Below are 14,529 nucleotides of genomic sequence, written 5' to 3'. Positions count from 1 at the left end.
ATTTAGTTGGACAAAGCGATGACGGTCGCAAACTCAATACGTTTTCCCAATCTAAAAAGTGCACAACGTCACTAAAGAAGTTTTCACTTCAAAAATTTATTTCGCTGAAGCAATGACGGTCGCTAATTTAATACTTGTTCCCCACCTAAAAAGGGCACAACGTCCCTAAAGAAGTTTTCACTTCAAAAATTATTTCTTCGAAGCAATTACGGTCGCTAATTTAATACTTTTTCCCCATCTAAAAAGGGCACAACGTCCCTAAAGAAGTTTTCACATCAAAAATTTATTTCGTCGCAGCAATGACGGTCGCTAATTTAATACTTTTTTCCCATCTAAAAAGTGCACAACGTCCCTAAAGAAGTTTTCACTTCAAAAATTTATTTCGCCGAAGCGATGACGGTCGCTAATTCAATACTATTTCCCTATCCAAAAAGTGCACAACGTTCCTCAAGAAATTTTCATTTCAAAAATGTATTTCGCCGAAGCGATGACGGTCGCTAATTCAATACTTTTTCTCAATCTTAAAAGGGCAAAACGTCCCTAAAGAAGTTTTCACTTCAAAAATTTATTTCGCCGAAGCGATGACGGTCGCTAATTCAATACTATTTCCCTATCCAAAAAGTGCACAACGTTCCTCAAGAAATTTTCATTTCAAAAATTTATTTCGCCGAAGCGATGATGGTCGCTAATTCAACACTTTATCCCCATCTAAAAAGTGTATAAGGTCCCTAAAAAAATTTCGCTTCAGAAATTTATTTCGTCGAAGCAATGACGGTCGCTAATTCAATACTTTTTCTCCATCTAAAAAGGGCACAATGTCCCAAAAGAAGTTTTCACTTCAAAAATTTATTTCGCTGAAGCAATGACGGTCGCTAATTTAATACTTGTTCCCCACCTAAAAAGGGCACAACGTCCCTAAAGAAGTTTTCACTTCAAAAATTATTTCTTCGAAGCAATTACGGTCGCTAATTTAATACTTTTTCCCCATCTAAAAAGGGCACAACGTCCCTAAAGAAGTTTTCACATCAAAAATTTATTTTCGTCGAAGCAATGACGGTCGCGATGACGGTCGCTAATTCAATACTTTTTCTCAATCTAAAAAGGGCAAAACGTTCCTAAAGAAGTTTTCAGTTTAAAAATTTATTGTCGTGGAAGCAATGACGGTCGCTAATTAAATACTTTTTTGCCATTTAAAAAGAGCACAACGTTTCTACAGACGTTTTCACTTCAAAAATTTATTTCGCTGAACGATGACGGTCGCTAATTCAACACTTTTTTGCCATCTAAAAAGTGCACAACGTCCCTAAAGAACTTTTCATTTCAAAAATTTATTTCGCCGAAGCCATGATGGTCGCGATGACGGTCGCTAATTCAATACTTTTTCCCCATTTAAAAAGTGCACAACGTCCCTAAAGAAGTTTTCACTTGACTTCAATAATATTACTATTAATATACGAACATTATAATAATATACGTACAAAATTTATTTCGTCGAAGCGATGACGGTCGCGAAATTAACACTTTTTCCCCATTCCATAATAGATTTTACATTTATTTTAAATTTAAATACTCCTACACAATTTATATATACATACACATAATAAATATACGTATAAAATTTTTTTCTCCGAAAAGATGACGGTCGCGAAATAAATCCTTTTTCCCCATCCTAAAATAGGTTTAACATTTATTTTAAATTTAAATACTTCTATATAGTTTATATTATACATACACATAATATACCTATACATATATGTACAAAATTTATTTCGCCGAAGCGATGACGGTCGCGAAATAAATCATTTTTCCCCATCCTAAAATAGGTTTTACATTTATTTTATTTTAAATTTAAATACCTTTACACAATTTATATATACATACACATAATATATAGCATAAGCGATGACGGTCGCGAATTCAATGCTTTTTCCCCTATTCAAAAATCGCACAACGTCCCTAAAGAAGTTTTCACTTCAAAAATGCAATCACGTTTTTCTTCAAATTAAAAGTTTATTATCTTTCTATCAAACATTTTATTCTTTGTACCCCATATTTAACATCAACTTAAAATTAAAAAGCTAAATTTCAAATTTTGTCACTTTTTCAATTTTTTGCGATTAAACTTTGCAATTCAGGAATTTTCACCTTTTGCTTTAAACAATTCATAACTTTTATTACAATAAGACAAAGATTAAAACAGGTACCATTGTCTTCAGAAAGGTAACAAATATATACTGTAAAAATTTAAAAAAAAATATTAAAATGGAACAGAGTGTATCGAGTTAAACGCAATAATATGTGATTTCAATTTTTTTTATTTTTAGGATAAAATTGCGATTTTGCCAATTTTCCCCTACATAAAATTCAAAATAAACCTAATTTTCGTTTTCAGCACCATCAAAAACATAAAGTATGGCCAAAATTAGCCATTCACCACACCGTGGTAATCACACCACACAGTATCTCGAAAAATTAGCTTTTTTTGAAGTGTGCCGCTCGTCTATAAAGTTACATAAGTTTTTTTCCTATTACATATTTTGACTTAAAATGTTCCCTAAATCTTCTTCATGAACTATATGTTATTACTGTGTTGGTTAAAATTATAAACTAAAAAGTTTGTCACCCAACTTCTTTAAGTAAACATGAAACTAACGAATTCTGACGATAAAATGTTTAATAATTAACAACTCCTCTTTTAATGTGTTTAAACAGTTTGGACAAAGCTCGTTGTTATCTAAATACTTCATGGATGACAGTAAAAGTTTCAAAAGGAAATATTTACAGCGACCAAAGATATAGCGGGGTAAAGTTGAAAAATCATCAAAATTGATTTTTCGCATTTTTGCATAAAATTTGATTTTTGAACATGTTCCACCAATTCTACATAAAAATAAACTTCATATTCAGATTCAGCGACCTCGAAAACATAAAGAGTCACCAAAATTGGTCATTCACTTTAAAGTTGATTTTTGTGGTCGGTATAACATAATTTTAGGGGTTGCTGCCGCTCGCCTAATGTTAAAATACCAGCCAAGTGCTTATCTTTAAAGCGGCTACTCGAATTTCTTAAACATTTATACCAACCATTGATACCGTCACTTTTTGCGCATTCTGACCGAATTCCGTTTCTACTAGACACGTAAACATCCGTAGACATTTATACAAAGATCTAATTAAAGCCTGTCTCAATACAACCAACTTAACTATTTTTTAGGGGAGTGCAATTAGAACGAAAACATGCATTGTTTCGGAAAAATTCAAACAAGCGTATATTTTTCTAAAACTTTTTTTGTTAGTTTATATACATGTTGAAGTAAAAAGTTCTACTCGCAGATTTGGCCGCTAATTGTTTATTAATTGTTTAAACAATAACAATTGTTTTGTATAAATCATTTTAAAAATATCGTTGAATTCATCATTTTACTTTGATCAAATATGTTTCTATTTTGTTTTTGATTATGCTGAATCCGAATATGGCATTACAATTTGAAAATTCTTATACAGAAGCTCTTATACAGTATGTCTGCGTAGCTAGGAACCACACGGAAAGCTTTTTTATTATTAATTTTACGAAAAAAAGTTATTCTTTATAAAATGCTCTACCTGGTCTAAAATCTAAGATATAACCATCAGATATCAAACTTATTCAATTTTATACGAGGTATGTAAAAAATATGAATTTTTAAGAGTTAAGTGCCTTCATATTCCCGAATATCAAAAAATGTTATTATGAAAGGTTGTTTGAAATTAAAAACTATGTTTTAATATACAATTACATACATCATTCTAATCGAAAAAAAAAATCCTTTCCAATTTTTTTCTCAAATTATCCCATCATCATTTTAGTACAATTATTATGATATTGTCCTTTTCATGAGCATTTTTCAGTGCGTAACAAATGATAGGAAAAAGGGTAAGTCCGTGATAAAACACATTTATGACATTTATTCTAACATGACATTTTAGTTAAATCTGACAGTTGTCACATTTTATTTTCAATTTGGAATAAAAACAAATCAAATGTGTTTCTTGCATTTATAAAATGGTATTTTCTTTGATTTGTATAGTCTTATAAATTATACAGATTATATTTGTAATATTATTATCTAATTAAAAAAAAATATTTTTTTTATTATGGCGCCATCTATCGACAACTAGAATAACTAACTTACTGTCTGTAATCTCAGACGTGCCTTTTTTTCTGTCACATACAATTTAATGCGTTAGAAAGAAATCGAAAAATTGTGACGCACTGAAAGATGATCATGAGAAAAAGAATAACTATTTTATTATTAATTTTCCGAAAAAAAGTTATTCTTCATAAAATGCTCTACCTGGTCAAAAATCTAAGATACAACCATCAGATAACAAACTTTTTCAATTTTATACGAGGTATGTAAAAAATATGAATTTTTCTGTGCCTCTATGTGCACAATATTTTAATTAGAAGGATGTAATTGAACAATGAAACATATTTTTTAATTCTAAACAACTTTTCTTAATAACAATTTTCGATATTGTGAAATATAAAGGTACTTTACTCTTGAGTGAAATTCATATTTTTTTATATGCCTCGTATAAAATTAATAGAATTTGATATTTGATTGTTGCATCTTAGATTATATTATACGATGCAGAGTATTTTATAAAGAATAGCTTTTTTTCATAAAACTGATAATAAAGTTATCAATAGGTTCCAAGTTACGCAGACATACTGTATAAGAGCTAAAAAAATTTTTTTTGTTAAACATTTATTATTGTTGAAGCTTGTTATTAAATGTATTTTACGTAAGTTTTACAGAAAAAAGTTTTGATCACTTTGTATAAACATTTTTGTAGCTGGTAATTTTCGGTTTTTTTATTACATTTTTGTTATCTTTCTTAATTTTCTCAAAAAGAAATAGTTTATTTCATTTCTAAAGTAAATTAATTTAGTGCATTTTAAAGATTACATCCTAAGCTTTAAAAAAGCGTCTATAAAACTGTAAAACTCTGTTCAAACTTGAGTAAAACCGTCTTAAAGTGGTGGTAATTCTGTAAAACTACGAAGTTTTCAAAAATTACATTTTTTGAGACGTCGTATCATTTGAATTAAATTTTTGAGATTTTTTTTGAATGAAACCTCGTTTAGAGAGATGCTTGAAATGTAAGTTGTGCAAAATTAAGAGTCTTATAAGAAAATTTGTATTAGTTACACATTTTTAAACAAAATTCATGTAAGTCTCATTTTCCGCCCACACCGTACTTATACCCATACATTTTATTTCTTTTTATTATAACCATAAGATAGCTTAAGTATTCTTCTTTCATGTCCAATTTGTAAAATTTCATTGGATCCATTAGTTAAAGAATTACATTAAAATACAGTGCGCCAATGTTTGTGAGAAGGGTGACTTTAGCGTTATAAATAAAAAATTATAGAAGCTACAGATTTCACTTTAGAAAAATCTTTATAGAAGGTTTTTTTTGTAAAATTTCCTGAATTTTTCAATGGTCATGTCAGTTTTTTTTCTAAAATTTATATTTTCGGAGTTATTTAAAAAGACATCTAATTTCGCAGTTCATTTGTTTAATAAAAAATGAAGCACCCACTTCTCGAGTAGAATTTTTTGATATGTTGTTTATTAAACATTTCTTAATGAAATAATAAAAAGTTTTATCTTGTTTGATTTTTTCCGAAGTGAAAATCTATATGCACACCCCTATTTGTATAGATCCTGACTGGACTAGCGAGTTAGTAAGAAATATTCATGTATGTAGGAACAATATATTTACCCATTTTCATCAAAGTAATTCAACCACTTGTTTCTTACTTCTGCGTCTTCTCTAGATTCTGGCCATGGAATAGGGTTGTCTATCTTTTCGCCTACCTCAATGTCAATGTGTTTCTGCTCATGAATGGAGAGCACTTTGCAGTTGCGGAATTGCTGATGACAATGTTTGCACTGTGGTACTATTGTCTCTCGATAGAAGTCATATGGTTCATAGTCGGGAACATTGGTTTTATTGATTACATCTAAGGCAAGTCTTAGCAAGGACATTGGATAGTACCTAATGAACAATATTATTTAACAGATTAATTAATAATTCACACGATAATGATTAATAAATAATACAACAAAATTATTTTATCATATAAATTTCTTTTATTCATCACATCCATTAATAATTAGTTTTGATTATTTTGGAAAATTTTCCAGCACTGTTGCGGATCAGATGCGATGTGCCCTTAATTACATAGAGAACTAGTGTCTGAAAGAGCTCTCTGAACCCTTCCAAAACCATATTGCTTCCTTTACAAATAAGAGGAAGCTTACTGGACTGATTGAGCTGAAATTATTGGGAAAGGTACTGGAAAGAACCAATGAGGTCAAGTCTCTAGAGGTAACCCTGGATTCAAAACTCTATTGGAACACTCATATTATATATTAGTTATTTTAACAATATAACCAACAGTTATATACACAGCAGTTATAACAACTTAATAATTACCAGTTGATCCAAAAATATTATAGTAAAATTAAAGGACACAAATTGGAAATATGTTGCTCAAAATAGAGACCGATGGTAGGAGTTGGGAGAGGCCTATGTCCAAACGTATAGATAGAAGATGATAGAAGGCTAAGAAGAAGAAGAAGGAAGGACACTACTTTAAAATATATCACTGAAATAAATATTTCTTTGAAAGACTGGACTTTACGAACTTGAAGAAGTGTAAATGTTAGTGTATGACTTCAGAAAAGAAATACACTAAAGAATAGCCCGGAAGTAACTATTCAGATATCTAAAATATACTATTATAGATTAACTATAAAAATTATAAAATTTATATAGTTAATTTATATAGTTAATTAATATAGGAAACCCTTAAAATAGTTGAAGACTTCTACAAATTGCTGTACACAAGCCAACACAAACTAAATAGCAAAGAAGATCAAGTACCAGAAATATTAACAAGGAAAAAGGCATTGTCAACCAAGGATCAGAACTGCTACCGGAAATCACAATAGACGAAATAAAACTAGCCCTAAGAAAAGCTAAGAATAACAAAGCTCCAGGCGAGGATTGTGTAGTTACTGATGCAATCAAAATCGGAGGCACTTCTTGTCTTCTTGAGAAAATAAAAAACCTTTTTAACATGTGCCTTTTAGACAGTAATATACCCGACAAATGGCACTATGCTGAAGTAATTCTATTGTACAAAAAAATGAGATCCCCATGAATTAGAAAATTACAGACTTATAACCCTTCTTAGTCACTTATACAAACTCCTTACAAGAATAGTAACGAATCGTCTTGAGGTGCCAGAAAAAACTTGATTTCTACCAGCCAACGGAGCAAGCGGGATTTCGTTCCGGATTTGGAATAAATGATCACCTACAGAGCGATAAAATGGTAATACAAAAGACTATCGAATACAATCGACCACTCGTTTTGGCTTTTGTAGATTTCCATAAAGCCTTTGACACGGTAGAATTTGACAAAATTCTGGAAGCACTACAAGCATGCCGCATTGACTACCGATACACAAGGTTAATTTACAATACATACAAGAACGCAACTATGTCGGTGAAACGTGAAACTACATAAAAACACGGACCATATCCCAATCGGCAGAGGTGTCCGACAGGGCGATACCTTATCGCCTAAACTGTTTACCGCAGTACTAGAATATGCTTGTAAAAAACTTAACTTTGAAGAGTGAGGCCTGAATATTGACGGTAGAAGATTAACAAATTTGAAATTCTCAGACGACATAGTTTTATTCTCTGACAACCTTAAGGAGATATGTACAATGCTACATGAACTTCAGTTAGTGTGTGCCAGTGTAGGTCTTAAAATAAACATCTTCAAAACAAAATTCATGACAAACCTAGTACCTAGCGGAAGTATCAAATATTTAAGACAACGAAGTAGAGCTAGTGGAAAAATACATATACCTTGGACACGAAATAATGATCACAAGAGACAACCAAACATGCGAACTACGAAGAAGAATAAACCTAGCATGGGCAGCCTATGGAAAACTCAAAGACACCTTTAAAAGCGATATACCAATTTCTTTAAAACGTAAATAGACAAGGCGAAAACGGCGGGTTCGAAGGGAAAATATTCCCATGAGTTTTTGTTGCATAATCACATTCGTGAGATATCCCAGAATAAGGTTCAAGAAGTCGCCCAAGTGAAAAGTGGGCCAATTTTTTTTTAACAATTTTTTTAATCAAATTGCAAGAATCAATATTTTTGGCCCGAACAATTTTTTCTTTAATTTTTTGGACCATTCTGGACAAAAAAGGTCTCTTATAATTTTTCTCTAAAGTTGATCGTTTTCAACTTATAAGCAATTTAAAATTGAAAAAAACGAAAAATGGCGATTTTCAAGGCTTAATAACTCGGTTAAAAGTTATTATGAAAGTCGATATATGACTAAATCAAAGTTTGAAGCCCCCCCTACAAGATCCTGAAGAAATTTTTGTCATTATTTTATTACTAAGCTGTTATTTTTAAGTAATAATAATAAGCGCCATGCACGTGTGCGGGGCTGTAAATGCTGAGTGCGAGAGAGAAGCTATTCCAGCAGTCCAATTGTGCATCTTACTCGCACTCACATTTACAGCAGCGTCAATAGGATACAACCACTCATTGTTATTAATTAAAAATAACAGCTTAGTAGTAAATTAATGACACAGATTTCTTCAGGAGTGTGTATTTGGATTCCGAGCAGTAAAGACGTACCATATCGCTCTCGAGATCCAAGTTCCAAGTTTTTGTGCCGGTCTCGGCTATCGGCCGGGACTAGTTTATGGTAATTAGTGAAATAATAATTAAAAAACGATTTGAGTGATTAATTCTAAATTACTATTTATGTGATTAATTTTTAACTCAGTGGCGTACTATATTAAGGAAATGTACCACCAAAATCAAGTGCCAAATGGGGGGTTGTATAATGTGCCCCAAATATATACACAGCCTCAACAACCTCCAGTAATAGCGCCCCCATTTTATGGATTCCCGAGCAGCCAACAGACAACAAACCAATATATCCCGCCTACTCCATTCCCAAACAATAATCACCAATATAACCAAAACCTCCCTGCACCTCAAATGGATCAACCAAATACATCAAATGCTTCCCAATACATCCTCAGTGGAGAGGAACTTGTCATGGAAAACTCAAGCGATGAAGACGACGAAACCATAGAAAATGTCCATGATTGGCAAACAGTCCAAAAAATTACAAAAAAAAGAAAAGCAAACCCCAAAGATGATAACACAACAACAATGCAAGTGAGTACAAACAACAGATTTGAACCATTAGAAAACCTAACTGATAATAATAACACACCAGTAACACCTAAACCTCCACCTATAATTATCTATGGGGTAAATGATATCAAAAAGATGACTGAAAACCTATCGACAGTCATTAAAGCAGAAGACTACCAGTCGAAAGCTCTCCCAAATGACACAATAAAAATAAACACAAAAACTATTGAGTCATCCAGAAAACTTATACATACAGCATTTAAATAGTAGCAAAATAGTTCACCACACATACCAAGCAAAACAAGATAGAGCTTATAGGGTAGTTATAAGAAATTTACACCACTCGATGCCAGTTGAAGAAATAAAAAGTGAACTAGCTAAATCAGGGCATACTGTCCGTAATATCATTAACGTATTACACAGAGTCAATAAATCACCACTGTCAATGTTCTATGTGGACCTAGAACCGAAAGAAAACAACAAACACATCTATACACTGGATTCTATCGGCAATATGAAAGTCAGCTTTGAACCTCCTCACAGAAAGAAAAATATAACACAGTGTCAGCGCTGCCAACGTTATGGACACACAAAAGCGTATTGTACAAGACCTTACGCATGCGTGAAATGTGGAGGAAGTCATCCAACGCCAGAATGTACAAAACCCAGAAATACACCAGCAAAATGTGCCCTGTGTAACGGAGAACACACGGCAAACTATAAAGGCTGCGTAATTTACAAGGACTTGCAAAATGTAAGAAATAATAGACAACGCGGAAATCAGTCAACCCATAATAATCAGAACCCACATCAAAATGTTAACCCAGCACCAACTTCACAGTACCAGAGTCAACAATCACAGTACCAACAACAGAATGGAACCCAATCCTATGCCCAAGCAGTAAGAGCAGGAAATCAAGTAGCTGACATAGGGTCTCAGATGAACTTATTCTTAAACGAATTTAAAGCAATGTTCACCCAACTAATGAATCAAAACAGCATGATCCTTACCACGCTAACAACATTAATTAATAAAATTCATTAGATCTGTTCGAATAGCCGAATGGAACGCAAATGGTTTAGCAAACCATAAAGCAGAAGTAATCCAATTCCTAGAGGACAACATAATAGACATCCTCTTTGTATCCGAAACGCATTTCACAGAAAGAAGCGTAATTAAAATACCTCAATACTCAGTCTACCACACTAGTCACCCAGATGGAACAGCCCATGGAGGATCTGCAATAATTATAAGGAACAATATACAACATCATCAAATGCCGGAACATAAAACAGATAAGCTACAAGCAACAATACTTAATATAAATGCCAGGCCTTGGAACTTCGAAATTGCTGCAATATATAGCCCTCCTAGACATAGAATCACAACTGAAGAATACGAAGAACTATTCAACAAGCTAGGTAACAAATTCATTGTTGGAGGTGATTGGAATGCTAAGCATACGAATTGGGGTTCACGACTCATTACACCAAAAGGCAGAAGCCTACTAGATGCCATCAACAACACAAACTGCACCTACTTATCGACGGGACAACCAACGTACTGGCCGTCCGATACAAATAGACTACCAGATCTACTCGACTTCTTTATCCTAAAAGGAATTGCAGCAAACTACACAAACATAGAAGCAAGTTGGGATCTCTCGTCTGACCACACACCAATCATAGCAACAATCAGCACCCACATAATCAAACGACCTGAAATACCCAAGTTGACTTCCCCTAAAACTAATTGGTGTGAATTCAAGTACCAGCTTGACACGAATATAAATCTTGGAATCAGACTCAAAGAAAAAGATGACATAGATAAGGCTATAAACCACTTCACCTGTCAAATTCAGCAAGCTGCATATCGAGCTACACCATCAACTCCAAAGCAAGAAAACAAAAATACCACTTCGAATTATATTAGACAACTAATAGTCGAAAAACGAAGAGCAAGAGGTAGATGGCAAAGAAGCCGCAACATTAATGACAAACACGAATATAATCGATTAACCAGACAATTAAAAACAGCGCTAAATGAAGCACGCAATGCCACATTTGAACACTACATTAGTACCTTGTCTAAAGAAGATCACTCAATATGGAAGGCAACAAAACACTTAAAGAGACCTACAGAACACAACTCGCCAATTAAGAAAGATGATGGTACTTGGGGAAGATCAGACGAGGAAAAAGCTTCAGCATTTGCAGAATACTTAGCTGGTATTTTTAAAGAACACCAAGTAGAGAATAATGATGATGGAAACTTAATAAGAGACTTCCTGGATAGTGCTTGCCCTATGACGCTTCCAATAACACCATTCAATACATCAGAAGTTAAACTAGAAATAGAAAAATGCAATAACCACAAAGCACCTGGATTTGACCTAATAACAGGATTAATACTGAAACATCTTCCGAGAAGAGCATTGGTCATGCTAACTACAATATACAATAGTGCAATCAGACTGACATATTTCCCAATCACATGGAAATTTGCGCAAATAATAATGATTCACAAACCGGGTAAACCTCCAAATAAAATATCATCCTATCGGCCAATCAGCTTGTTGCCGATAATGTCTAAGATCTTCGAAAGACTACTACTTGGTAGACTGAAGAATGACATTAACCTAGATGTAGAAATACCCACACACCAGTTTGGTTTTAGAGAGAGACATTCCACAACACAACAGACTCATAGAATTATAACAAAAATCCTTACTGCTATTGAGGAAAAAAAATATTGCACAGCGGCATTCTTAGATGTAGAAAAGGCATTTGATAGAGTATGGCATACTGGACTTTTATACAAACTCAAATGTATTCTTCCAACCCCCTACTACCTAATCATGAAATCCTACATTGAAGATCGTTACTTCCAAGTAAAATATAACACAGCAACTTCCACATATTTTCCCATTAAATCAGGTGTACCACAGGGTAGTGTCCTGGGCCCTCTCCTTTACCTATTATTTACCGCAGATATCCCAACCACTGAAACAACCCAAATCTCTCAACATTCGCTGATGACACCACCATAATCGCTGTCGATGAGGACCCTATTATCGCGTCTGCACAACTGCAAAACCACCTTGACCAATTGGGAACATGGCTCAACAAATGGAAGGTGAAAGTAAATGAAACGAAGTCAACCCAAGTTACATTTACAAACCGAAGAGATGTATGCCCAACAATAACACTAAATGATACACAATTACCAGTCAGCACACAAGTCAAATATTTGGGACTAACCCTTGACAAAAGATTAACATGGAAGCCGCACATCCAAGCCAAGAAAACCCAGATCAACATCAAAATACGACAAATGAGCTGGCTTATTGGTCGAAAATCAAAACTCAATATTGAAAATAAACTGCTCCTGTATAAAACTATGATAAAACCAATTTGGACCTATGGTGTTCAACTCTGGGGATGCTCAAAGCCATCAAATATCAAGATAATACAAAGAGTCCAATCAAAAATATTGAGGATGATATTCAACGCACCCTGGTATGTAAGCAATAAAACCCTACACGAGGACTCAGCTACACCCTTGGTAGAGGAAGAAATTCCAAGGATCACAAAGAGCTACCTTGATGGACTGAGAAGTCATCCAAATGATGAAGCAAGACTGCTGAACACTCCTCCCGAATTCGCAAGACGACTGAAGAAACTATGGCCAACAGATTTAATAAATTAAATATATACATATTGTGATCAAATGTAAAAAATTATAATAGGATGGTTGCCACAGGGCAGCTTCTCCCTCATGTATTTAACATTCAAACTATTTGCTTATAGCTTCGATGAAGCAGATTGTAAATGAAAATATGTAATAAAAAAAAAAAAAAAGATTTCTTCAGGATCATGTAACGGCGACTTTAAACTTTGATTTAGTCACTTTCTATTTTTCAAAATAATAATTTTTGACCGAGTTATTAAGCCTTAAAAATGGCCATTTTTGCGTTTTTAAAATTTTAACTTGCTTATAACTCGAAAAAAATCAACTTTAGAGAAAAATTATAGAGACCTTTTTTGTCCAGAATAGTCCAAAAAACCTAAAAAAAAATTAGTCCGGGCCAAAATATTGATTTTTGCAATTTGATTAAAAAAAAATTGTTAAAAAAAAATTGGCCCACTTTTCTCGTGGGCGACTTCTTGAACCTTATTCTGGGATGTCTCACGAATGTGATTATGCAAAAATATCTCATGGGAATATTTTCCCCAACGAACCCGCCGTTTCCGCCTTGTCTAAAAACATTTGACCAATATGTGTTGCCTGTGATGACTTATGGTGCCGAAACTTTGACATTGACAGCTACAACTTCTAGAATGCTGAAAATAGCCCAGAGGAAAATGGAAAAGTCAATGCTGAGTATATCGCTTCGTGACCGAGTTAGAAATGAAGACTTAAGACGAAGAACAGGAGTTACCGATGTAATTTCCCGAATTGCCACCCTGAAATGAAACTGGGCCGGACTTGTCGCCCGAATCAGTGATGGGAGATGGACGAAGAGATTACTCGAGTGGAGGCCGAGATTAGACAAAAGAAGTAGAGGAAGACCACCTACTCGTTGGACTGTCGATCTCAAGTAAATGTCTAGAAATTGGATGCAAGTGCTCAAAATAGAGCACAATGGACAAAAATGAGGGAGGCCTATGTCCAGCAGTGGACACAAAGGGCTGGATGATGATTATGATATAAATTATAGGTGATATACAAGTGTAACGCTATCGTTGGAACTCCATGTAAGAACTATTTACTTTCAGCATTATATTGAAGCAAGTTTCAAATACCAAAAAACATGCAAAATATTTAAGAACATAATAAATTTTGAATAAAAAACTAATTTACCTATGTTCTTCTTCTTCCATATATTTATCAATTAAAGTACTTTCGTCCATCTCTTCTTCTTCTGGTTCCTCCGGCATGACTGGCTTTTCCTCACGCTCAAAACCTCTAATTCTAATTCCATTAGATCTTTCATTTTTTTCTGCATTATCACTTTCTTCGTCTGATTCTATTATCCTCCTTCGTTTTCTTGGCCTGAGTTCTTCAAGAGAATCATCAGAACCATCAAGATCACTGTTCTCTTCTTCATACATTTGTGAACCTGACAAGAAATAATTATTAATAATACAAAAAGTATTTTATATAATATATTTTCACTAGGACTAGGATATGTTGTTATTATTATTAGTCGCTAGTTGTTACGAGTTGCTACAGACTCTAGATAGCAACTGAGTCCGAAT

General features: G+C 33.5%; 1 protein-coding gene across 2 annotated transcripts in view; it reads right to left on the bottom strand.

Moving 5' to 3' along the window:
* LOC126881193 (uncharacterized) overlaps positions 1–14,529 on the bottom strand; it is a 141,834-nt gene that overhangs the window by 51,697 nt on the left and 75,608 nt on the right. For both annotated transcript variants that reach the window (XM_050645296.1, XM_050645297.1), the window contains exons 5-6: positions 14,132–14,390; positions 5,776–6,051 (exon numbers count right to left, since the gene is read on the bottom strand). In XM_050645296.1, the coding sequence (XP_050501253.1) occupies positions 5,776–6,051; positions 14,132–14,390 (535 nt within the window). The remainder of the gene's footprint in view (positions 1–5,775; positions 6,052–14,131; positions 14,391–14,529) is intronic.

The sequence above is a fragment of the Diabrotica virgifera genome, chromosome 3, assembly GCF_917563875.1.
Source record: "Diabrotica virgifera virgifera chromosome 3, PGI_DIABVI_V3a".
NCBI lineage: Eukaryota > Metazoa > Arthropoda > Insecta > Coleoptera > Chrysomelidae > Diabrotica > Diabrotica virgifera.
This window is presented reverse-complemented; position numbering and strand designations above follow the sequence as displayed.